Below are 27,890 nucleotides of genomic sequence, written 5' to 3'. Positions count from 1 at the left end.
GTTTTTAGGAATGTGTAAACATATGTTAAATGGATATATGAAAATATATGTTAATGAATACATATTAATGAACAATTAGGAAAATACGTAATAAATAAATTTGAATATTGGTTAATGAACATTTTTATGAAACTATGTTAGGGAATACATGTTAAATCAGGAAAATGTAAATGTGAATTATAGAATGGAAAATAGTAATCAAATGCAAAAATGTATTATAAATGTGATTATATGATGGAGGCTATAGGGAGGAAACTCACTTAGTCTAAGGGAGGGATTATGATAATCCCTAGGGCAGTATATATACTGAAAACTAATATGCATATGTATGGCTTGGCTGATTAAACTCAACCAAGAAGAGACGGATTTGGCCGGTCCCCTTTGAGGACTTGGATGATAAAGGCATCACCCAAGGCAAGGAATAGACAAGGGTCTTCCTTGGATGGCTTGGGTGTAACTTACACCCAAGACAGGATTCGAACTCATCTTCGATTTCCTGGAGGGCTTGGAACCAAGGGGTTCCAAGAGGGCGAGCTTCACGGTCGCCTAAGGACATCTTGGAACCAAGGGGTTCCAAGAGGGCAAGCTTCATGACCGCCTAAGGACATACTTTCGTATGGCATTCGTATCCTTTTTATTAGATGAAAATTATGATTATGTTAATTTAGTATTAAAGATAGATTGCAAATTAAAAAAATGGCTTCTATATATATATGTTGTATTCTAACAATTTGTTTTGCAGGACAATGATCTCTAACTAGTAGGGACATTACAACAAATTACTGGGATTGAGGTAGAGATGGTGTCCCTGATGGTCCCGTGGATGAGGAAGAGGCCAACTGCTCTCAGAGCTGCAACACCTGCTCTGTGCGGTGGCGAGATCCCTCTCAGCCACCAGCTAGCGCTCCCGAGACCGTTGCACTCTGAATACGGCCTCCATCAGCTCAGTATGCTTCTTATCCAGCTTTGCCCTCGTACTACTCAGACTGGCCTCCAACAAAGCCCTATCTGCCACCCGTGCGGTTGAGGCTGCTGCTAACTCGGTGCGGACACGAGCCAACTCCTCCTCCATACTCCTTGTCCGGGCTCTCTGCTGAGCCAACTCCAACTCCAGTGTCTCCCTAGTGATATCTGCCTCCTGCTGAGCACGACGATGCGCCAAATGACTATCCCGTATGGCCTGCTCGATCCTCCTGAGTAGGCTCTGCACCTGACTCTCTCCAATCTGTCCAGGGCGCTGCCACTCCTCCAACATCACAAGAAGATCCACGCGAGGCCATCCTCTGTCAACAAAGCACTGCTGAAACGCCTCAGCAACTCCTCCGGTAGCAAATGCCAGAAGACCCTCCAACGCTGGCTGCCCTGGGGTCCCTTCCTCCGTCAAGGCCAAAAGTCTGCGTGCCTCACTCTCTACTGCTGCCAAAAATTGAGTCAAGGCAGTGGGCAAGTTCTCTATAGAACCAGGCATCAGAATGTCTACCTATGGCACCGTATCCTCCACACCACCCATGTGCTGGAGTAGGTCAGTAGGTTCCCCCTGTGCACGCATCTCATGAGGAGAGTCACTGCCCTCTAAATCAACCACCTCCTGACGGTGAGGTGTGGCAGGTGGGGGTTCTACTATTGCTTTCAGTTGCGCTGAGTATTGCTCCAACCATGAGTCTGTATCATCTCCCTCAATGTCACCCCTGTCTAACCTGATCTCTCCACCTCCATCCACTGGCTCTGTCCGAATAAGGGTTGTGTCCCTCGGTTGAACTACATTGCTGCTAGGGACCTATGAAATCTGCCTAAGGGAGGGACAAGGATGCAGCTGGCCAAACCCCGACACAGGGATTGCTGATATGGCTCCCATTGTCACTCTTGCTGTTGGTAATGGTGTCGCGGTCCCATTTGTAGTCAACATAGCGGGTGCATATACTAGCCTCCCTGTCTGAACAACTGTAGGTCGGACCACTCTTCCTCCTGGCAGTCCCCGCGTCCCCTTCGGTATCTGGCTGAGGGCAACCATACCACCCGCGCCTTCTTTCGTACCCAACTCTGGATACGGTACCTCTGTGTGTGAGAGGTGAAATCCGGTATCACCACCCGAACATCGAGAAGATGTCTCCTTTGACTTTGCCCCTGAACTACTCTCGATGGCCGAATCCAACTCGCTAGCAGAGACTACCTGAATCTGGGGCTTCCGCTTCCTGTTGGATGGTGCATCCCCTGTGTGTGTATCCAAATGAGTCCAGTAAAAAATGGAGGGCGCGGTAGGATCAATGCTATCTCGCGGCTACCACCCTCGCCTTTCTTCCGGCACTTGTATACGAACTACGTCCAGGAATAACCCAGTGGCGTGGTGGGGCATATAGAATGCCTTGTGCTTTAGTGTGAGGAACTCATGAATGCGGTTTGAGAGCACAGTAGCCCAGTTGTACACCGTCCCATTCCAGAGCCTGTTCATCAATGCAGTCATCGGCATGGCTGTGTCGGAGGCCCTACTGGCTCCTGTGAGACGGCTCTTCATCAAGTCGAGCAAGCACTACCATGCACCAGGTACTATGTAAGATTTTTTCAGTCCTCGCCCCTTGGGTGCCGTAATCTTGTCCCACTCTGCTTTGGTCAGGTTATCCCGACATATTTGTTGTAGCAGCTGATTTTTCCTCTCGGCGGACATCTTCATCGCATGCTTGTCCACCTTCTTCCCTTCGTCAGGAATGCCAAAAACCTTGGCAAAGTCATCCGGAGCAAAAGACACGGTAACGTCTGTGTGCTGGTACTTGAACGAGGAGGTGCGCAACTCATCATTGTACGATTTTATCATCATGCGCAGGTAAGGCTCAAAATCCCGAATGGCGAATATTTGCATCTGAATGGCCCAATGCACCCGTGCCCTTCCTAACTGTGTTTTCACAAAAATGTCATCTGGGGACTGCGCCTCCAACCACCATTGCCTGCACACATTGCCGTTCAACCCCTTGAAAGTGATTGTGTCCGCGGTGACTTTCGGCTGCCTTTCTTTCTTGCCTGTATTCGGTACAACAACCTTCCCTTTATCCATAGGACAGTCTGTAGACGGTTTCCTGGTTGTCTTCTCTGAATCCTGTAGTCTCCTCCTCCAATCTAGTTTTTTCAACTGCCTGGCGCTAGACACCATCAAATGATTTGTTTTTTTTTCCTTTACTTGTGGAATCTGTATGGATCTTTGTCTTTCAGTTTCGTACGGACTTACTATGAATGAGTCCCCCTTTAATTCTTCGGCACTTAAAAAACCCTTAAAAAACATTCTTTAAAATTTCTCCAACTTGTAAAATTTCCTTATTTATTTATTTATTTATTTGTGCTCGCCACATGCAAATTTCCCTTCATTTTCACAAAAATAATAAAGACAAGTTCCTACAAAAAATAATGAAAATGATGTGCGCCATGAAGTTTCGTGTGGTTCTGAAGGTTGAAAATTGGCGTTGGCGACGAGGGGCGTTGCCCCTTGACCCTGCTGGGGTGTTGGCATCAAACCTCTGTTTGATTTGGTAGGTACACTGCAAGTTGGCCGAGTTTTTTTTAATTTTTTAATTTATTTATTTATTTTAAATTTATTGTTTCTTACTTGTGTCGTTGGTTGGGTCCTTCTCGCTCATGGTACACCTTCAATTTAGAGCCATTCACTTTGTCCTGCACCTCCTGCCCATCGAGTGTCCACAACTTGATCGCCCCATTCGTGCCGACCTCGCGAACTTTGAAAGGGCCCAGCCACTTTACCTTGAATTTTCCGGGCTTGATCTCGTTGCGCCCTCTAAACTTTAATACAAGTTGCCCTGGGGTAAACTGCATTCTTCGCAAATGCTTGTCGTGCCAACTCTTCCGCCTTTGCTGTGTTGTCTCTGTCGCCCATTGAGCCATCATCCGTCGCTCATCCAATTTGTTCAAAGCGTACAATGTCTCTCTCAGGCTTTCCATGTCGCCAAGTCGATTGTCGATGGCGATTCAGAGACTCAGCACCATGAATTCAACTGGTACCACGGCTTCTTGTCCATACATTAGTTGGAAGGGAGTCTGTCTTGTAGTTACCTTATAAGTTGTTCGGTATGCCCAAAGTACCGACGGTAGGCGCTCGTCCCAATCATCCTTCTCTACTCCGCAAGACTTATAAATCACTGACACGATTATTTTATTGGTCGCCTTGGCCTGCCTGTTCGCTTGCGGATAGTAGGGGCTTGATAAGGAGTGGAAGATTTTGAACTTCGTTATTAGCAACCGGATTATATGATTTACAAAATGTCCTCCTCTGTCACTCGTCAGTTGGATTGGAATCCCATACCGCGTAATGATTTGTTCATAGATAAATTTTGCTGTATTGACCGCCGAGTTGTCTGGCAAAGCTCGTGCCTCAACCCACTTGGTCAAGTAGTCTGTTGCCACTACAATGTATCTGCACCGTTAGGCTCTACCTGGTTTTAATGGTTCGATGAAATCCAATCCCCATCTCTCAAACAGTTCTTGGGCATTTGATGGGTTGAGGGGCATAAAATCCCTCTTCAATGGCCATTCGACCCGTTGGCATGTATCACAACTCATCACCCACTCTCAGGCGTCATTATGTAGTGTCGGCCACCACAGTCCTGCCAACAGAACTTTCCTCGCCGTGGTGTCGGGCCCCATGTGTCCACCTGTGGGCCCTTCATGTGCTTCCCTTAGGACACCCTGAATTTCCTCTTCAAGGACGCATCGTCGTAGGACCTGGTCGGGTCCCATTTTGTACAAGAGGCCATTAACGAGTTGGAATGTTTTGCTCCTCAGTACCAGTTTCCTTCTTTCTCCTGGTGGCATCTCCCTTGGAAACCATGATGTCGACAAGTATTCCCCCACGCTTGTGTACCAGGCGGGGAGAACAGTGATGTGAAATAAGTGAGCGTCTGGAAAATCTTCATTCACTCCTTCGGCTGGTTCTCCTGATTGGATTCTCGATAGCTAGTCAGCTATCACATGGCTCTTCTCGGGTCTTACAATAATGTTGAATGTAAACTCCTAAAGCAGTAACAACCATCGACTGTTTCGTCCTTGGATAATTGGCTTGTTTACCAGGTACATCAATGCCTGGTGGTCCACATAAAATGTGAACGGGGTGGCCAGTAAGTAATGTCGAAATTTCTGGAAGGAGTACACCATCCCGAGGGCTTCCCTCTCTGTGGTGCTATAATTTTTCTCTGCCTTCGACAGGAGTCTGCTTGCAAAGTAGACCGGGTGATCTAGCCCGTGATCGCCAACCTGTGCCAGTGTGGCCCCTATGGCGAAATTGGGTGCGTCAACGTGTACGTGGAACTCTTTATCCCAGTCAGGATATGTCAGAATTGGCGCACCCACCAACCGTGACTTCAATTCTTTGAAGGCCTCTTCCTGAGCCGTCCCCCATGCGTACCGTTCACCTCTCCTCGTCAGCTTGTCCAGAGGGCAGGATACTTGAGCAAATTTTTTGATAAACCGCCTCTAATACCCTATGTGTCCTAGGAAGGATTTGACTCCCGTGACATTTGTCGGTGCCCTCCATTTCCACTCTCACCCGAATCTTGTCTGGGTCAGTCTTGAGTCCAGCCTTACACACTATGTGTCCTAACAGCTTCCCTTGAGGCACCATGAATCTGCATTTTTCGGGTTTGAGTGCTAGGCGGGCTCGCCTGCATCTCTCCATGCATTCGCCAAGTGCGGCCAGATGTGCATCTTGGTTACTCTAGATGGACCAGTCGTTAAGGAACGCCCTGAAGTTCCCTACTGACATCTTTTCAAATATGTGAAGGATTATCCGTTGGAATGTCACTGGCGCGTTGCATAACCGGAACGACATTCGGTTATACGCGTACACTCCATCTTCCACTATGAAGGTCGTTTTTAATTTGTCCTCTTCGGCAATGGATATTTGGTTATACCCAGAAAATCCATCCATAAATGAATAAATTTCATGACCGGCCACTTCCTCCAAGATGCTATCCGTAAATGGTATTGGAAACGGGTCCTTTATGGTGACCGCGTTAAGGCATCTGAAATCCACGCAGTTTCGGATCTAGTTTGCCTCCTTTTTAAGGGATATCACTATGGGCGATACCCACTCGCTGGTCTGCACTTTAAAAATAATCCCGGCTTCGAGCATACGTTCAATTTCATCATTCACTCTCGCCGCATAGTTTTTATTCATTCTGTACGGCCTCTTCCGTACAGGTACGGCCCTAGGTACGAGTGAAATTTGATGTACGCACAGTTCTGGTGGCACCCATTTGAGGTCCTTGTACGTCCAGGCGAATACATCCTTGGATTCCATGAATATTTTAAATGCGGCGGCTTTCAGGATTGGATTCCAGTCGTCGCCAACCAGGATGTTCCTTGGCTTTGCTTCCGTGCCAAGGTTTGTAGGTTTTACGGACTCTTCGTATCGGATTAGTTTCGTCATGTCAAACCTATGTATGTGTTGGTGTCTCGTTGACAGGAGCATCCCCTTCCGTGTATTCCTCGTACGCTGGTGGAAATTCATTTTTGTTCGGCTCCTTGTCAACCTCCAACATGTTGCACCCATACAGCAGCTCGTAGTCTTCCATTTGCCAGTGGAAGAGACCATTAAGGGAATCAGTCTCATCTTCCGAACATCCTTGGATTCCCAAGATGCCTTCCTCATCCGGTTCCCTTCAGTACTTTCCTTCGTCAACCCCGCCCTCGTCGTCCGATTTCGATTCTGACGCAAGTTCTTCACTCACGAGTTGTGTTTTCAGGTCGATAATAAATTTTCGCCCGGCTTTCTCCATGGACAGCGTGTTACGCTTCCAGTTGTATTCGCTCTGGCCGCCACCAACCACCCTCTATCAAGAATGGCGTCGTATCCTTTCTTGGCGAGCGGAATCACCACGAAGTCGAGGACAAATGGTTGTGTCCCGATGGTCACTTGTTGCGCCATGAGCGTTCCAAGAGGTTTGATACCATGTTGATCCGCTCCCAGTAAGTTGAAGGTTGACGACCATAGTGTCGGCTTGCCAAGCTTCTTCCAGGTTTCTTCCGGAAGCACATTCACTCCTGACTCGCCGTCGACAATGGTGTCAATCAAAATGGTGCCAAGTATTCCCATTTCTACCACCGCCGGGTGCCGACCACTATATAGTGTCAGCACCAATGGGTCTGTTGGTGTTCCGCCAGGAACATCCGTATTCTGGGTCACCCAACTCTGTGGGGTTACTTGCACCGTACGTAGGAGTGTCGTACGTAATTGCGACATCGTTTCCAGGAGGTCCTTCATCTTCACAGGTACTTCAATCTGCAACATTTGATTCAGGATATTTTCCTCAGCCTTAGCAGGAAGTACTTGCCGCTTCCTGAGTGTTCCCTTGTGCCAACATTTCCTTCGCCACTTCAGCCTTCGCTTCCAGCACCCGCTGCTTCTTTGTGTAGGGGCCCAAGTATGTGGCCTTCTTTGCTTGTGACCGTGTGATTGCCAATACCCGTTCCTCCGTCCTGTCAATGTTGAGCAGGTTCACTCCCGACTTTGGGCAAGTTCCATCATCGTGGTCTCCAGGCCCACACCATTTGTATAGTTTTTGTGGGGTTTCTTCTGAGGTGCATTCTCTGGCAAAGTGGTCCCCATTGATTGCATGCTCGGCACTGGATCATTGGTCGTCCCTTCGCATCATATTGGATCCGACCCCTATTATTATTGTTATTATTGGTCTTCCCCCCTCGTCGGTTGTTTCGGTATCCGCTAGATGATGCATTATTGTTGGCGGTTTGCGAAGTTCTGGCGGTCGGCTGCTCTTGCGTGAAGAGAACTTGTTGGCTCCTGGTTTTCATATTGTAGGGACATTCCTTTATCAAATGTCCGACAATTTGACAAATGTCGTAGAAAGCCTTCTTGGGGCAGGACCCCTTGGTGTGTCCGTCACTCATACAGTCCGTACACCACACGTCGTTTTCTTCAGTCTTACTTGTACTCCCCTTCATGGCTTTGAATTCTTTTAGCATTCGTTCCATGTCCTTTTGGAGCGCGTGCACCTTTTTGATCGATTCGCCACTGCTGCTGCTTTCCCTGTCAGAGTCTTCATCATTGTCGGATGAGTATTTTTTTCTTTTCTTCTTCTTTGACGTTTTGTGTTCGCTCTTGAGGTCCATCGCCCTATTATAGGCGACGTCATATGACGTCGGGGGTACAATTTTCATCTTCTTCCGTAGGGAGGATTTCAACCCTTCAACGAACCATCGTTTCTTCAACCCATCTGCGGGTTGGCTTTCCATTTTACCCAGCAGTTCTTTTAGCCTCCGACTGTATGCCCGTACTGTCTCCTTGGGACCTTGTTTGGTACTGTATATCTCGGCTACGATTTCATTGTCATCACGGAGCAACCGAAACTCTTCCTTGAATTCCTTCTGTAGATTGGCCCATGTGGCCACTTTTTGCTTGTCAACATCGGAGTACCGATCTATGGCAACTCCACGTAATGTGGCTGGGAACTGCTGTACCCACTCATCCTAGTCCGTCACTCCGTTGGTGGACCAAATAGTTTCACATGTACGACAGTGCCGTATGGGGTCATCGTTGCCATCTCCGTTGAATTTGGGCAACTTCTGTTTGCCCACCATCGATGGGGGTCGTCTCCTCGGAGGTGGCTGTGGCTATGTTTGTGCCCCTCCGCGGCTCCCTTCGGTGCCGGTGGTGTGTCCTGTATGGGTGACTGGGGGTACGGTGTTTTGCCTACCGTGTGTTGCACCTATAGCCATACGGTTGTCCTCCCCTTCGTTTTCACGTGCGCCTACTCCTGACTCCCTTTGGTGATCCTCACTTCGTGGCGTAAGGGATAAGTTTCTGAATTGATCCCGGGTCTCTTTGACTAGGTTCCTCCGTAACCTTGTTTCCTCCAGAAACTCTTCGTGGCTTCTCACCCTACGGTGTTCTGGCGACGCGTAGAAATTTCCCTCGGCTTCTGCACCCTCCATGACACCGCCTTGGTTCCCTTCGGGCAACCCCTTGGCAGGTCGTCCTTCGGCAAGTTGCCTCGGCCTCTGTCTACGTTCTACTCGTTGTTCCAGAATTAAGGCCCTTTGTGTGGCCTCCGACTCGTCCGTTTCTGCTTTCTTATGTCTATCTTTGTTTAATAGGTTGGGCATTAATTCCCATACATTTCTATAAATAACAACACATAAAACCAGAACACTTCTTTATTAATTCATTTCATCAGATACAACTTGTGTCAATATTATGACACCTTTATTTGAATATAGAATGTTCCTTTGTTCAATTCCTTCATGGCCTCGTGCCATCCCCCTCCACTTCCCAACGGTTGCTTTCTTCGTACTGTTGGAGGATTTGTTGGCGTTGCTCTTCTCGGGCAATCTCCTCCAGGCGAGTTTGTTGTGCTAGTGATGCCTGTGCAAGCAACCGGGGTAGGTGGTTCATCAACCGATTTACTGCCGGGCTAACTTCCAGTGCTGTCCACACGGCACTTGGTGGGATTTCAGCCTTCGTGGCCTCTCTTCGGACGTAGGTCTCGATGGCTATTTGGAGCAGGATTGAAAATTCCCTCGTCGCAGTGTCTTCCCCGTTGTAGAGCTCTGTTTGTGCGTCGTCGGCCTTTGAGTTTATCTCACCAACGGGTAGGCCCATCGTGTCCGTGCACCATCCGCTCCTTCCTTTCCCCAGTACGTCTAAGCAATGGTGCCAAATGTTTTCCCCGTAGGGTGTCAGGTTAAGACATTGCATAAATGACAGAAGTACACAGAATATATGGAACTCACAAGTGTTCTATTGATTCATGGTAAGCCAGTACATACAATGATAGCAATATGTTCGACTACAATAGCCTGCCCAAAGACTGGGAATAGATACAATATAAAGGAGTCTGGTCAGTTACTCGGTACCAACTGCCGACAATCGACGGGTTAAGTGCCGACGCTAACACAATTTACCTTAATGCTTAATTACCCGACAACATCCTTCATACCTCGGTAGTCAAAATCTGCCCTTGACTTAAACCTTTTGAGTTTAATCTCTTGCATCTCGGTCTCCATAGGTTTGACTTTAGCGGATGTGATAAGGGAGTACCTACCAATCTTCAATGGGTTGGTTGTAGAAATCCCCATCCCAACCTTATGTCTGACAGATTGATGTGCATGTACAACCATGATTTGTCTTCCCAACTCCATAAGAATAATCTTATCAGTCGAGTATCTAGGAAGCATGTATGGCTTCCCACTATAGCATCCAACTCTTATATAAGTGAAAGTCGGGAATTCAAGGAACAAGCAACCATACTCATTCACTCTTTCCCATGCTTCATCTAACACCCTTCTGTTCTTTAGAGTCTTGTCGAACTGGTACATGAAGTAACCAAAGAATGCATCTTGAATCCTCTTGAAATGTAATTTGTTGGGTCTTAAGGGTAGTTGATCATAGTATTCCCACACAGGTATAAGCGAGCGATCACCCTTGGTAGAAAGACCATGAAAATGTCTAAGTGATGCTGCCAAATACACTAAGTGTGAATTCATGTAGAATGTCATGGTAGTAGGGACTATTGCAAGTTGTTCACACAAAGCGTCACTGATAATCTCTCCCCATGATATATGATGGGATTGCGTTATGAACATGGTAAACTGATACATCCAGGGCTCAAAAACATTAGAGTGCTCAAGACCCATCATCCTGCTGAGGAGAGTAATGATATCTCCAATTTTCCACTTGAAGTCACAACAGTACAACTTAGGCCACCTTGTGAAAGCGGCTCGTGGCTCATGAATCCATCTGTTAATGTGGCGTTTGTAGTCCTTTTCCCTCTTGACATAGTACTCAGCTGCACTATCCTCTGAAATCTCCATATATACAGGTGTTGATGGTATTCTGAAGACTTTCTCAATGTATCCGCATCAAGGTGGATTATTGCCTCACCATCATCATTTCTAATGGTTCTCGTCTCCTTGTTGAAGTGGTGAGCGCAAGCAAGAACAAATTCAGGTTCTAGGACAGCCACTGGAAAAGAAGATGCATGATGAATATGGCTGTCCAACAACCGCTGCATAATACTATCCTGTGGATCCTCCACCCTTTTAATGAATTCTAACATGTGAACATGCCCTATCTCCGTATTCTTGATTTGATCCAAAGGAGAAGAAACTTGTGAAGGGGAAACTTCATTCTGGTACTTGTCATATTTATACTTCATCTTCTTTGGAATGGGAGATGATGGTAAATCTTACATTGGAGAACAACCTGGTATGCTGCGATGAAGACTTAAAAGTGTTAAAGCAACATCATAATCAGCTGCAACTAACATTTTTCCTTCTTCAAATGGGAAGAACTCCAGCCCTTACACTTCACAACTTTGTGAGAGAAAGATGGGAAATAAATGGGAATGCTGGAAACTTGACTTTGACCAATTTCGGATCTTGGGGAATGATTTACAAGTATACAAGTTGGGAAGAACAAACATGCAATCGCATTTTTGAAACCCGAATGCAAGTATACTTGTAAAACGGAAAATGGAGAAATGAGTGAAAAATGAGATTTTGACATGTGGGAAATGGCATGAATGGAATGTACGGATAATGACAATGAATATGGATGAAAATGGAAGGATTTTGATAATGTCATCTTCAAGAAAATGGGAAGAAATTTCAACATGTAATCCGGTTCTAAAAACTCGATTTTGAAAGAATGGGTATTTTTCCACTTAGAGAATTGGAATTTCACCAAAAGATGATTAATATATTCCAACCATAGGGGAAGATCAATTATTTTCATCCTACTTTTAATCGGGATTTAAAATCCCAAATCCAAGTAAAGAGGGAAAATGGGGAAGATCAATGCAATGTAAAAATTGCTTTGCCAAGGGGGAAAATCTCTCTCACAAAACCGATTTTAGGGCAAAACCAACATATACAAATTTACAACTAGAAAGATAAAACAAGAAGACAAGAAATAAAAACAAAATGAAAAGAAAACATACCTTGCTTCAATCTAAATACTCTTCCAAAGAAATGCAACAATCCTTGTGATGAAGACTTAAAACCTTTAAATAAGCAACAAATCGAACTTCAAAACCCTAGCCACGTTTTTGAAAAATGTCTTTAGCAGAAAAAATGCCTTGCAAAATGGCACAAAAATCGGTCAAATCTCCCCTAAATCTCCACGCCTAGGGTTGAGAAGGCAAAACGATATGGGAGAGAAGAGATTCGTGGCATTTTGGAGGACAAAATCTTGGTATTTTGGCAAACACGTGTTGTTGTTAAAACGCCTTCAAACCAGCAAATAAATCCACCAAATGGCTTGGAAAGGGTTTCAAGATGCATGAAAATAGCATAAGAATTCAAAACGCCTTCTTCTTCCTAAAAAATCTCCACAAACGTAGGTGGAAACTGTTAACTTTTAGCACTTTCAGATTAATATAAACTCAGAAAACAGATTTTAGTTTCTAACTAAATTGATTAGATGCAAGATTTAGAGTTTTCTAGGTTTAGGCATCACATAGAAATGAACAAACTAAGAACAAGACATGGTTACCCTGGGAAAACCTCCGAGGAGGAAAAACCCAGCCATAAAAGATCCTCAGATTTGATTATGGATTATATTCATATGAAGATCACAACACTTATCTTTAGCACTTGAAGATGATTGCACATAGGGCTGATAAGGTCTTCAACAAGTCTGCACTTTTGTAAGTCTCAAACCTGCCCCATTTAACACAGTAATCAGCAATCAGATCCACACCCTAGGTCAGCACTTTATTGTATCTTAAGTCTGCCCCTTTGCCTGAAACTGGACTGCAACCCTAGCTGTTTGAATCTGGAATAGCTCGCCCTCCTTGTAATGGTATTTGCAGAATAGTTCGCTCTCCTTGCAATTGTATTTGCTCTTGATATTAGCGCCTCTTATGACAAATACAAATTGCCAATATTGCTTCTTCAAACTTCGCATTTTAGGTAGAGGTATAATTCGCATGGAATGATAAAACTGAATGAGTGAATTGTGATGTGAGGTTTATGCTTATTTATATGTGGAGCAATACTCCTAAACATGTCGGCTTGCCTTATAAATTAAAACCTTTTTAATTTATTTAATGCGAAATATATTGGGATAGGGTTGGCCCTATCATGATGGCGTGTTAGGCTTGTATGTAGCGTGGGGTCTTTTATTAGATGCCGTGAGATATAGGGCCCAACCCTACATGTTGGGGAAGGGGCTGGCCCCCTTGGGCGGATTCCAATGTTGCCCAAGGCAATTGGAATCTGCCATTCCCTAATTATAATCAACACTCCCTCTTAATAAGGGAGAAAGATAATCTTACAACCAGGTTACAAGATTAGGGCCCAGCCCTAAGTAATACATACAATGTTTAAATTGTAATCCGAACTTAGCTGTCAACTTGAAATATTCCTGAGAGAGGATCACAACAAGTATCCCATAGTATCCATCTTGTACTGCTTGTGGAGGGTGACTTTAAACTTTAACATGCACACTTGCAAGTCATGAATACATACACAATTATTCATGCACATCATGGAGTCTTTCCATGCCATCGATCACGCATATCCATCATTCATTGCCTTAACCTCAGTCTTCTCCCAAAGAAGAATGTAACATCATAATCTTCCATCTTGCACCCAAGCATAGAGTGGAGATACATAATCATTTCTCTCCATAGCATAAAATGAAGACATAGTCCTCCATCTTGCACACAAGCATAGAATGGAATCTAATAAACATAATTCTCCATCTTGCACACAAACAAGAAATGGAATAGACATAATCAGAATATTGTAGTTTTCCATCTTGCACACATGCATACAATGGAACTACATGATATAATCTTCCAGCTCGCACACAAGCATAGACTGGATCCACCTTACATTGCCTGCAGAGGGTGGACAGGATATTTTCTACCATCTTACATTGCCCCGCAGAGGATGGTTAACAATTACTCTTCTCCCTGAGAAGATTACAATACCATCTTACATTGCCCACAGAGGATGGTTAATAATTACTTTTCTCCCTGAGAAGATTACAATACCATCTTACATTGCCCGCAGAGGATGGTTAACAATCACTCTTCTCCCTGAGCAGATTACAATAGCATCTTACATTGCCCACAGAGGATGGTTAACAATTACACTTCTCCTTGAGAAGATTACACTACCACCTTACATTGCCCGCAAAGGGTGGTTTGATACAACACAATGTATCATTGAGGTTGAGACTCCCTCTCAACCAAGGCGGTGTTCTCCACAGCTCCAAGTTTATCTCAAGCTTCAAGAGACTTGGTGAGAACATCTGCAACACAGGTTTGTCCTGCCATAAAACACTGAATTGTCAGGTATCTCTATACAACCTTGATAATAAATCAAAATAGCATAACAAGAATTTTGAGAAACCACACTGCTTCTCTTGATGCAACACTTGCAGCAATGTATTTAGCTACAGTAATACTTAATGCAACTGAGGATTGTCCCAGTAGGTCCAAGAGATCGCAGTGGTTGAATGCTTGAAGTGTTTTCCTTGACGTAACACTTCTTGACCAATCTAAACCTAAGCAGCTTCAGCCCATAGTCAATTGTGTCTTGCAAATATCAAAATATGCTTGGCTGCAACAATATGCTTAGCTTTGATTAGCTGAAGCACTCACCAATCAACCTGCCTCTATTCAGATGAATCTGCAAAATCATAGTTGGTTGCAGACATACTCAACTTCTTTAAGTTAGTTTCCATATAAGTTTACAATCCACAATTCTAACATAACAATAGAAAACTTGACTTCGAATAATTTCATTAGATCCTTGCCACACTTCTAACCTAGAAGTAATGCATTTTAGGTTTAAATCTTCCATCTCAATTCTAAGCTAATTCTTTCTTATTAAATCATGAGGCTATCTTTATCAGTCAGAGTTAGATCATCCACATAAGGAATCAGAATTAGCATTTCAAATACTTTAAGGAACAGGTTAGAATCTTTACAAAACCCTAGGCTTATCAAGTACTCTTTCATACCAAGAGTTTTATTGAAGATCATAGGGCTCCCTCTTAATCCTCAATATCATATTGATAGCCAAGTATCAAGTCAGTTCAAAAATTAAAAAATGCTTGACCCAACAATTCTATGCTAATACTCATAATCAAAAGGTAATCAACCAACATAAGTTAGAGTATACCAAACTCAGAAGGAGGCGCTCCCTCTTAATTTCTGCACAATCAATCTTTTATGTTAATCTCAAGGATCCTGTCCATCTATCTTTCAATCAATAGGGTGGACCCATAGCACAATTATATCAATAGAAAACGAAAATCCTAAGAGATCAATTGCGAAATCTTTCAAAGAGGAACCATAATTAGAATCACAGATTTGTAAAAAATAGTTTCAACCAATTGTGCAATGTTAGTAAGACAAGATATAAATTCAATCTCTTGGAACATACGACAGAGTAAGCACAATAAAGAATACTCAAACCTGACAAATCATCCAACTGTGCCCCATCAACCTCTTACATGGGAAGTGATGAATATCAGAACTCAAGAATCCATTAAGGTCCATAGTTGATCATTATCTTTGGTATTACAAAACCAAAAAGAGGTTTGCACTAAAACATTAAGAGCAAAAGGGATCTTTAATACACTTCTAAAACAACAAGGACCCACACATAACTTCTTCATAACATATTTAGTAGATCTCATTCTTTACATCAATGGTCAGATTTGAAGGTTGAGAACAACTCAAAGTTGTGTTCTGAAACACATGATTACCAGAACAACTTATAACATTGGTGTAACAATAAACGAAAGTAGTAGTTCACTCAAATCAGAAGAAAGAACATAGAAAAGACTAAAGACTGAATGTAGCCATAATATTAGTTCATCTATTTGCAGTTCAATCCAGAGGAAAGTAATCAGAAGTGAATCAAAACAAATGGGCATTGATAAAATTGATCTAACAACAACATCATTCTGCAAAATGATAAAATACTTATTAGTTATACTCTTTGTTAACCACCAAGCACAATTTATATTTGATCAAAACTAAACAGATCTCAAGGTAGTTTATGATAGTAGAAGAATCCCATACGTCAAAAAGCACATGAAGAAGATCTATATTATATGAACTACAAGGATAGCATTAACTCTTGCATATTACGAACAAGATTGCAGATTATCTTTCAACGAAACTTTTCTATCAGGAACACCTATTAGTAAAATTACCCATAGGCCAAAATATTAAGTCAAAGTGATCTCGATCTGTTCATTAAGAGTTCATCTCCATAATTAATAGAACATAAAATTCCTACACCTCAGTCGGTATACTTATATCAATGATGCCAAGACAAACAATCATTAGCTCCTCATGACTGTACACATCTCCATAAGTCGTTCACATCAAGTAGAATTCAAGTCAACAAAAAATGTCATGAATGAAGGCCATTAAAAAAACATAACTCAACCAAGCATAGCTTCTCACTTAGAATAAGTGTTCATCACAAGAATACTTAGAACTTATAAATGAAAAAATCAATAATAGAACCAGTCCATATTATTTAATATAATAACAATATCTAAATTATATATGTAGAGAACATAACAAGTATTTAGATCATAGTCATATAGATGACAACTGTGAATGATGAGTCCAAGGCATTCCTGATTCCAATCAAAACATTAACGAAGCATAATACCTTGCAACACTCAAGCAGAAATTTAGAATACCTTCTAGGTTCTAAAAGAGTATGCAAATCAAAGATTATGATGATATCTAAATAATGTTCTATATTAGATAAGTCTACCAACTAAGGCAATTAGAATAATAAAATCAATACGACCTAGAAGTAGGTTAGCCAAACGATAATACTTCAATTTCTTGCATAAGCTGAGTATAATATATCTTGCAATCAAGAATGTAATGACTAAAAAATACTTAGCTTGAATGACGCTGAAGAGTCAGATCTTCAAGCATATAGGACCAAGATGAGACCATGCTAAACCTTTGATCACAAACCTTTTCAATCTCTCCTCGATCTTGGAACCTATCATCAATTTTACGACAGCAAGAAAGTGCAAGATCTAGGCTACAGGATGCTAGATCTGATTACGGTTAGTACAACTTGGCTCTAATACCATGTTAACTTTTAGCACTTTCAGATTAATATAAACTCAGAAAACAGATTTTAGTTTCTAACTAAATTGATTAGATGCAAGATTTAGAGTTTTCTAGGTTTAGGCATCACATAGAAATGAACAAACTAAGAACAAGACATGGTTACCCTGGGAAAACCTCCTAGGAGGAAAAACCCAGCCAGAAAAGATCCTCAGATCTGATTATGGATTATATTCATATGAAGATTACAACACTTGTCTTTAGTACTTGAAGATGATTGCACATAGGGCTGATAAGGTCTTCAACAAGTCTGCACTTTTGTAAGTCTCAAGCCTGCCCCATTTAACATAGTAATCAGCAATCAGATCCACACCCTAGGTCAGCACTTTATTGTATCTTAAGTCTGCCCCTTTGCTTGAAACTCGATTGCAACCCTAGCTGTTTGAATCTGGAATAGTTAGCCCTCCTTGTAATGGTATTTGCAGAATAGTTCGCTCTCCTTGCAATTGTATTTGCTCTTGATATTAGCGCCTCTTATGACATATACAAATCGCCAATATTGTTTCTTCAAACTTCGCATTTTAGGCAGAGGTATAATTCGCATGGAATGATAAAACTGAATGAGTGAATTGTGATGTGAGGTTTATGCTTATTTATATGTGGAGCAATACTCCTAAACATGTCGGCTTGCCTTATAAATTAAAACCTTTTTAATTTATTTAATGCGAAATATATTGGGATAGGGTTGGCCCTATCATGATGGCGTGTTAGGCTTGTATGTAGCATGCGGTCTTTTATTAGATGTCGTGAGATATAGGGCCTAGCCCTACATGTTGGGGAAGGGGCTGGCCCCCTTGGGCGGATTCCAATGTTGCCCAAGGCAATTGGAATCCGCCATTCCCTAATTATAATCAACAGAAACTCTCATCAAATCCGCCTTCCTTGGCTGGTCGGGTTCTTGGAGAAATGTAACAAGTTTCAATTTTACATGTAATAGTGAAAATCGGGTTCCTTTCTTCATATTACAAGTTTAAAATGTTACTTTATCTCCATTCTAGAGCAAATTGGGTTTTAAAAACTCATTTACAAGTTTAAAATGTCACTTTTCATTGCACAAGGCAAAATTGGATTTTTGTGAGAGAAATACAAGTTATAATGACTTGTAAGAGGAAAATAAAATCCCCTCAACAAGTTTTAATAACTTAACTTTAAAAAAGAACTTGTAATGGGGATTTAAAATTCCCTTTACAAGTGACTTGGAAAATAAAACATGTAATAGGGAAATAAAATCCCTATTACAAGTAAAATCACTTAAATAGGAACTTTATAAAAGAATTACAAGTGACTTTTAAATTTATAATTTAAAATTAACTTGTAACTTATCCAAAAAGTTCCTATTATGACTTAAAAAGCCAAAAAGCATCAAGGGGGAAATAGAAAGTAAGTTACAAGTTCTAATTTCATAAAGCTTGTAATTAACTTAAAATTTCCCTACAAAGACTAAAACAAAGGAAAACATTAAAACTTGCAACTTAAGGAAAATTTCCCACCTGCAGTTAGGGAGAAAAAACCCAAAATTGAAGGAAAAACATAGCAAACGAACCCAGAATGCGATGAAATTCGAAATGTGGTTCGAGGATGGACTAAGGATTAGTCCAGTATAAAAGATAAGGCGAAATTCTGCCTAGGGAAGAGTGCCCTGGACTCAGATGAGCTCGAGTCTAGGCGTCTGGGACTTGCATAGGGTTGAAACTGTGTGTTATGCGCTTATCGCAGCGTCGCAGCTCCCTTTGGTCAACACAAAAAGTTGACTGCGAAATAGAAATAACATTCTCTACGTGTTATGTGCTTCTCCTTTCTCCTGTTGCAGTTTTGCAGCTACCTTGGTCAACGCAGAATGTTGACCTGCCAAAGTGCTTTGTGGGCCCCACACAATAATTATTCAGATTCCTATAATAAAAACATCTTCAAATAGTGTTCCTAACAATTAAAAAAGGTTTTGAAGATTTCACAATTTTTGTTGTGTTTTTAGCAGCAGCTCCACTAAATGGAATGGGACCCACTTGTAATACTTTGAAATGTTGGTTGTGGTTTTTACTTCAACCCCACTTAAGCTTTCACAAGGAATTTGTAGATTATCTCGGCTTGGGACTTGCCAAGTCCAAGTGAGTCTTGGCGAGTCTGGGAACTCTGATTTCTTGCTTCAATGGTGTTAAAACTTGCTCTTCAACCTGCAAAAATACTGAAAATAGAAGTCATGGTGTGAAGCCTAGAAGCTTTTAGAGTTGTGTGAATAATGGATTACAATTCATGTGATAATAGGTAAAATCCAAGTCTTTATTCTACTTTAATTAATCTTCAATCTTGGCTTGGATGTTACTTTTGAATGAAGGGCTCAGTTTTGATGTTTTTTCTCCTTTATTTGACACTATTTCCTTCCAATCCTTGCTTGAGTGCATGGTAACTTAGGTGCACTTTTCCTTTGTTTTGGTGAGGATAACATACTTATTTGATGTTTAAAAAAACTTAGGCATCCAAAACATTTTAATTTGATTCTCATCCAAATATGCTTATGTGGACACCTAGGCATGGATTTTTAGAGTACTTTCGGATGAATTTTCAAAATATTTCACAAAATCTTCTAATCTTTCATTAAGTTGCTCCATTTTTCTGTTCTTGAATGCTGCATCATATGATGAGTTTTCCATTGTTTTATCACCTTTTGAAACCATTTTTGCCTAATGAACCTTGAATCTTTATTGTTGACCTTCTACCATTGAGATTTATTGCTTTTTGCCGAAAAAGCATAAAACACATAAAAAAAACCTAAAATATTAAAAGTTTTGATTTAGTGCTTATCTACTCAATATAGGACAACCAAAAGCAAAATGCAGTTTTCTCTAAACTTGAAAGTTTGGACTTCTCTAAAATTTCTTCTCTTGAATTTGATATCTTAAGCAATGGCAAACACATAACCTTATCTTACTGTGCTGGAGAAGATTTGCCTATTGAGTAATCCATCTCTTATCCTTAGCCCTTCCTATCTACAATAGTCTTTTTGGAATTCAGATCTTAGATAATCATGATACTGCAATACTTGGGAACAAAACATACCAAAAATTAAATATCTAATTTTCAACAAGAAGGATAACAGTTTGGTATTGATAAAGGATAGGAAAGTTCTTGGAAATGTGATTCAAAGACAGTTTTTTAGTGGTAGCAAAATTGGTACCAATAGGGATATATGGCTTAATGACCTTCATACTTTGCTAACCAATGGGAATTTTAAGAGCATTTGTCCTTTTTCAGTGTTTGAAGCTGAGGAATAATGCTATTTTTAATGCAGAGGATTTTTTTGCTTATTTTTCTCTTACAGGCATAGTTCATGTTCTCACCATAGTAGCATTACATTATAAGAACTAATGGTTAATCCTGAGTAATCATAGACCACCAGATTTGGCATGCCATTTCCCAAGTTTTTCTGAGTCTTTTAAAAATTTGGTTCTAAGATGTTTTTGTGTATACTTATTCTTGTTTTGACCCATTTGTCTACTTATGGGAAAAAAGTAAAAGCACAAGGAGACTGGAAATATTTAGCTTAGGATTAAGGCTAGAGCCTAGAGCATTTAAAATTTTCTTTTTTGAGTTTTACTTTGAATAGATTTGTTTTAGAATAAAAATTTAAAAACTAATGAGGGTTTCTCTTTTAATTTGTACCCTTGTGAGGGCCTGTGTAAGACACATGGGGCTGCCTGCCTATAAAGGCAATGCTCCATGAAGGTAACACTTACTATTTTAGTACAGGCCCTTTTGTTTTCACATAAACCTCTTAGATGAAAATAAAATAGTTTTTAAATAAACTATATTCCTTTTTTAGAATTGACTTAATTTAATGTACTATGTTTATTTCTGATCTCTATGCAGTATATTTACATGACATGACATAGTCAAGATTTACTCCATTTTTTATGAATATTATATTTCTAAAAAGTTTCTTGAGTTTTTTCCTAGTTTTTCCCATTTTAAAATTGGGTAATTGAATTCCATGTTAAATTTTGCCATGCCATGTAAATGGAATGCTACTATGATTCTCAACTTGACTTATCTTCAAATCTAGTATAGGATTAATTTTAGCACCTCTTCTCAATCACTAGGGTAATGTGCCTTGCATGTGAGTAGAATTCTTCCAAAAAGTTTTTCTTGGTGCTCGTTGCATCATTGCTTGGATGGAGGACACAATCACACAATCACAGCCATTTGTCACTTCCTCCTCAATGGAATGGTTCGATTCCTTTGTCGTGTGGCAAGACTATTAGGCCTTCAAGTTGGCTCTTTGTGGTCTAGGGTGGCATTGCATTGGTACCATTGTGCCTCTACCATCTAGATGGGGTATTCTTGTGCATCTTGCTATCTAGGACACATAAGATGGGTAGGTAGCTCTTGATCCCCCCTCAATGAGCCCTTTGATTGAGGTAATCCCCATCCTTGGCATAATTGGCTTTCTCCCTTTGGTTTGGTTGCATGTGCTTAGTATGTTGGTGGTTTTTTGTTTCTAAGCTTTATGTCTTGTTTGTTTAGTTCTGGTGGGCTGTGCATACCAACTAATCATGATTTATTGTAAACCTTCATAGTCAGTCTATTTATATATTTTGATTAATATGTAAGGTTACAAAACGTTTCCAATAAAATATTAGATTCATAATGTCTCTTTTATCAGAGCCTAGCCCATGAACTCATATGCCTATCTATATTTTTTGATTAATATGTAAGATTACAAAATATTTCCAGTAAATTAAGAGATCCAAAATGTCTATTTTAACAAAGCCTAGCCCATGAACTCGTATTGGAAGCTCCCTAGGTTTGTAGCATACTCTTTTCAGGTCAAATTCATGCACATAAAAGCATTTTATGCAATTCACTTGTTACTAAATTCTAGACGAGTTTATGTCTCTTCTGATGTATATAAATGGAGAATAGTTATAAGGGAATGAAAGTACCCTAAATAGTTCATGGCTCGCTTTTTTATTTTTTAGTGTACATTTATCTATTTGTTGCTTAATTTAACGTGTCTCTAGGTGCATTTGATTGGGCTATGAAAATATTTCCTCTTCAGAAAATTTCCAATTATTTTAAAAAAATTCAAAATTTTAATACATTTTTACTTTGCCTAGTCTTTTGTTGACTGCTATTGTGGAATCTTTTTGATTCTTGCTGCCTCTTAAGTGACTGGACTTTGCCAAGATCATGTTGAGTTTGAATCATGCAACTATTATTGTAACACATCTCAAACATTATGCATTTCATTGCATCCCATTCATATCAATCAATTCTTATAAAATTGCAACGGTAATATGTATAAGAATATGGATTTCATATTTTGCATTAGCTTTTCCTGGTCTACTATATTGCTTGCAATATTATATATCTTATGACATGCTAATAAGTGATTACTAGATGTGGTATTTGTGTTGATTATGTTTACTGTTGGAGTTAACTTAAACCTATTAAATTTGTTCAACAAGCTTTCTTATTGTCTTGTGTTATCATCTTGAGAGTGTTCACCCATAAAATCTTTAGCAAAAATTATATTTTTCAACTGAACCATACAGGAAAACTGTTTGTTATATCCAAGTTGAAACACTAAATGCTTTGAGTGCCGAATTTTAAAATAATATGGAAGGTGCTCTTTGATTTATGTTTATGAATATGAGGGAACTATACTCTTCTTATTATTTTTACTATGCAAATTTTAATAAATCATGGACTCTGTTGTTGATATGGTTTAGCTTTAGGCAAATTAAGAGTTTTTAATATACTATACTATTTCATGCTAGTAATGTTGATTTTTAAGGCCCTTCACAGGAATTCTTAATTTCAATAGCAATATATGGTTAAAATTAGTTCGTCTGGGCTGCATTTTATCTTGGAGATCATATATTATCCATACCATTATCTCCAGATACTATAATTGGCAGATCCAGTAAATTGTAAAACAATGAAGGAGGTCAAGCCTTGAAAAAATTATTATGATGTTGAAAGACATGCTCATATCTCTATTTGAAAACAAAATGGCGATCGATGCCTTTTTTTGGCAAGTCAATATTAGTTCAGTCTCTTGTTAGGTATTAAAAACAAAGATTTGTAGAATTAAATTTAGGAGTAGCTATTTTAGTCTAGGCTATTTTGAATGGCCTTTTTGTAAAGTCCTAGTGTTTTTTGAGTTTTGATGAGGCATAAGATTTCTGCCAAACTCAGAAGGTGTCTAAATTTAGAATGTAGAAGTTAAGATGGGTTATTTATAGCCTGATGTGCACATATATCTCTGCAAAACAATCACTGTACTTTATGATTTTGAAGAGTGTTTATGCAGGTAGTCTGTGAAAGGCTAAGTCCTTGTTCAGATGCAACGCCCGTATTACTGTTGGAATCTCTTAGGCTTGAGTTGGCAACTATACCTCAGGAAAGTTTTCTTTTTAAATCTTACGCACTGTTTGAAATGCTGGTTTGATAACAATTAACTTCTCTTTTTGTGGTTCTTTCTATTTTAATGATATTTTTGTTTTACAAAAAATTCTTGTCACGATATCTCTTTTCGAAAATTCAGATTTTACTTTTTAGTTCCTAAAATATAGATTTGATTTTATTCATTTATTTTTGAATCAATGCTTCTTATATCAACATAGAAAGAAGATGTTACTAGTACACTCAATCTAAACGATAGCAAGAATGTCCTTAATATAGATTCTAGGTATTTGGGTTCTTTAATTATTGTAGATGTGAGATTAGTTACATAGCAACATTTTCTTACCCTTGTCGGGGTCACAATAATGGCTGTATTTCTGAATCTTTAGCATTCAGGTTAATGATAATTTAAATTTGAAAATTGCATATCAGTGGAGGAAGCAATAGGAAGTCCTCTAGAGTAGAAAAAATAAATCATCGATGAAATGGTGACAAACTACACTCCTTGATTATAGAAATGCAAACAAGGTAATAGGGATACAAGAGTAATGGTGAAAAAGATAGAATATTTGAGTTTTCTTAGATTTACAGGTGGTGATTCATGTCCTTAGTTGTCATTCTTGTTAATGTTTTAAAGTGATCTATAAATTGGATCAAGAAAAGGTGCTAGAGTAACAAATATTGTCACTTAAGTTAGAAGCTGTCTAGGACTTTTATTTTTCCTTGCTTTGACAATTTTGAAGCCAGTAATGAGTTCTCAGTGGTCAAGATGACCTAGTGGTGGTTTGGAACATCTTAAGGAAGTTAGAAAACAAAGGAGCAAACGAAGAAACTAATTAATTTTTAGTTGGTGAGGAAACCGTCAGTTTTCAAATAGGATATTTTGTAACCTCCTCAACGGTATCAAAACTGCTGGTTTTCAAAAGGTGGTGACTGCATAACTTTTTCAGTGGTTTTGTATTGGCCTTGATGGGTATGCAACCATTGGCTGCTGAAATGTGGTGTTTCATCATTCTTTATTGCGAGGTCAGCAAATGGCCACAAACACTTCTTCAACTTCTATGCAACTATTTGGTGGAAAACAACTGAATGAGGTATGTTCACCATAAAAATGAGGAAGTGCAATGTTCTTTGGTTGGCACTTTGGGAATTTGATGCTGCTTGTGTTGGAATTTGGTGAAGAACATGTTTTCCATAGAGTTGGGAGCATTTGGTGGACATGGAGCTTGGATTTAGAGGTCATGAGCTAATTGTAATCCATTTGGACAATTTTCATCTCGTATTTGATCGAGTATAGTGATTGAGTAGTTATACAGTCACTCATGCTTGGAGTTTTCACCTATTTGAGGATTTCTCCCGGTAAACATTGTGTCAGTCATTTTCGTGCACCTTATGCCATGTTTTCAGTTTATTCATGCTCGTGGTTCCATTTTGAAGTTAATACAAATTTTCTATTAATTCTAGTTTTGAGCATTTTCTCATAATTTATTGTCAATTTTAGATTGTGTAGTGCTGGTATTTTAGTATTCTATAGATGAGGAATAGCATAGTGTAGTTTCCACATCAGTTTATGGATCAGATGTTATTAGAGAAAGGCTCAGATTCCTTGCAACAAGTTTTGTGGTGGAAAGAGGTGGAAGAATTGTACCTATAGGGAGACAAGATCTAGTGGAGTGAAAATTTGGCCTCATTTGAGCTTGAAATGGGTACTAGAGAATGGATTAAAGCATTAAGAGCTATGTAAAGAGGCATGGACATGGAAATGAATGAAGATGAAGTAGAGACATGGACATGAAATGGATGAAGATGAAGCAAGGTTTCATAGGTTGGAAGATAGCTTAAATTACCCCAAGAGTGGGAAAACTTGATAGGCTAGAGAGCAAGGTTTTCATAGTCACAATACAATGGAATTTGCTCAACCATTTCAAGGTGAAAACAAGACTCATACAACAGCAAACAGCAGTGTATGTTTTTTGATTTCTTCCTCGTTATCAACTATCAATGTTTACAAAGGAAAATCAGACATAAAAGAAAAATCACTTTTCGCTCACTAGCAGGATATTTTATGTTAGCGGTGTTTTTCATCAAGATTGTTATTTCAAAAATCCGAGGTTTTAAAAAAGTCAATCTCAAGGGAATTTTTAGAGTAGTATTGTTGAGACATCCAATTGAAAGAAGGATGTTTAGTGTTGAAAAACATCAAAGTGAATCTCTAGAGTTTCAAATAATTTTAGAAGGTTTGCTAGACTTCTTTAGAACAAAGGAAAGCTTTTTTAGAATCATCAAAGTCACCTAGATGTAATGTCCCCTTTTTGAAATAGGATTTATTAATAAAAATAATAATAAAATTGAAATATAAAGGAATAAAAATAAAATATAATATAGTTAAAATTTAATTAAGTTTAATGAATGGTCAAAAGGCATGAATCGAAGAGTTGCGACTCCCTCAAAAATGGGATATAAAAGGGAGGAGTTCAATTGAAAGGGGATATGGAGAGAGAAAGGAAGAAAGAATGGAGCATGTGAATCAAGAATGAATTAATGGAAGAAGAAAGGAATGGGATGAAAATGAGGAAGTGACTCCTTTAAAAGGTAAAAATTATGAAGGGATTGTACTCTTTCAAAGGGTGGTAATTGTGAAAGGTTGTGACTCTTTCAAAGGGCAGAGATGATGAAGGATTGTACTCTTTCAAAGGGTGAAAATTTTGGAAGGACATGACTCGCAAAGGACAGACATGATGAAGAGGTGTGACTTTTTTCTCTTATTAGAAGATATAAAGGAGGGAAGGTTTCTTTTGAGGAGGACATCCAAGGGAGATCCATTTGGAAAATAATTTATTATGGGTGGTGACTCAATTTGTATGAAAGGTGGTGATCCTTTCACCCATAAAGTTTAAAGAAGAAATCATTCCAAGCATTCAAGGAGGGCTTATCTATCATCACTGATGAATCCACAAAATCAAATATCAATAATCAAATCAAGTAAACAATCAATCAGCATTCACTAATATATCAAACCAGCGTTCATTACATCATTACTCATCAATCATCTAATCAACAATCACTTAATCATCACTCACCAATTCCTCAAATCATACAACCAAAGGAATTCATTCAATCAATTAATCATTCATACAAATATCAATCATTCAACAACAATCCATCAATCAAGTGAAGAAGTAATTCATAAATAAACTTCAGGTAGAAATTAAGAACAACAATCTATAATATGAAGGGAAGTAATTGGTATGCAAGCATTATTGTATTTATCTCAACGTAAATCTGATAGGAAGATGCGGCAGTATCGGTCTTCCATAATCAAGTACGCCACCCCGAGATGGATGGATTGGAGGTCTTGCCATACTTGTGGGCCAAGGGGCCGAATGAATTGAAGCTTCAGTCCGAACCGTTGGGCTTGGTTGAGGAATATAGTCTGGCGATGTCTTATCAAGAAATATAGGATGAGTAATTAATTACTTAATTTCCAACAACAATCAAGTTTGGAATCATTGTGAAATGTTTTATAGGAAGATGCAGCAGTACCGGTCTTTCCTCATCAAGCATGCCACCCTGAGATGGATGGATTGAAGGTCCTGCCATACTTGTGGGCCAAGGGGCTTGTTGACGTGTTTTTTATGACAGCGTCGAACACAGAATAAAGTTGCCTAACGGTCACTTCACTCTCTCTTGATCAAAGTGCGATTGTTTGCTAAGATTGTAGGAAGATCAGACAATCGACTCCAAGGTTCATTTATGCTACGAACGTGACTTAGTTGGCTGATGTGATTGCTGGTAATCCAAGGGGCCTTACGTGTGCATCGTTCTTTCACTTCTTTGCTGTGGCTGGAACTCCATCATCGGATATGACAATTCTGCGATGTTGCTGCTTCGAACGGACTAAAATGAACTGAAAGAAAAGGGAAAGGGTTCAGAAGGATCTAAATCTACTCCTAAGGGCAGTGATAACAATGAATAGTGCTTTGGTGGACAAATTTTGTTGACGTGTTTTTTAGGACAGCGTCGAACACAGAATAAAGTTGCCAAATGGTCACTTCACTCTCTCTTGATCAAAGTGCGATTGTATGCTAAGATTGCAAGAAGTTCAAACAATCGACTCCGAGGTTCCTTCAATGCGTGGACGTGACTCAGTTGGCTGATGTGTTTGCTGGTAATCCAAGGGGCCTTACGTTTGCATCATTCTTTCACTTCTTTGCTGTGGCTGGAACTCCATCATCAGATATGGCAATTATGCGATTCTATTGTTTCGAATGGACTAAAATGAATTGAAAGTAAAAGGGAAAGGGTTCAGAAGGATCTAAATCTACTCCTAAGGGCAGTGATAACAATGAA

The 27,890-nt window shown here is 39.9% G+C and overlaps 1 protein-coding gene across 4 annotated transcripts in view; it reads left to right on the top strand.

The window, feature by feature from the left end:
* LOC131077806 (oxysterol-binding protein-related protein 1C) overlaps nucleotides 1-27,890 on the top strand; it is a 213,769-nt gene that overhangs the window by 13,936 nt on the left and 171,943 nt on the right. For 2 of the 4 annotated variants that reach the window (XM_059212094.1, XM_059212093.1), the window contains exon 2: nucleotides 23,449-23,538. The exons of the other annotated variants lie outside the window; for them this stretch is intronic. In XM_059212094.1, the coding sequence (XP_059068077.1) occupies nucleotides 23,449-23,538 (90 nt within the window). The remainder of the gene's footprint in view (nucleotides 1-23,448; nucleotides 23,539-27,890) is intronic. 4 annotated transcript variants of the gene reach the window in all.

The sequence above is a fragment of the Cryptomeria japonica genome, chromosome 10 (assembly GCF_030272615.1).
Source record: "Cryptomeria japonica chromosome 10, Sugi_1.0, whole genome shotgun sequence".
Taxonomy (NCBI): domain Eukaryota; kingdom Viridiplantae; phylum Streptophyta; class Pinopsida; order Cupressales; family Cupressaceae; genus Cryptomeria; species Cryptomeria japonica.
The sequence above is the reverse complement of the archived record's forward strand: the minus strand, read 5'-3'. Positions and strand labels throughout refer to the sequence as shown.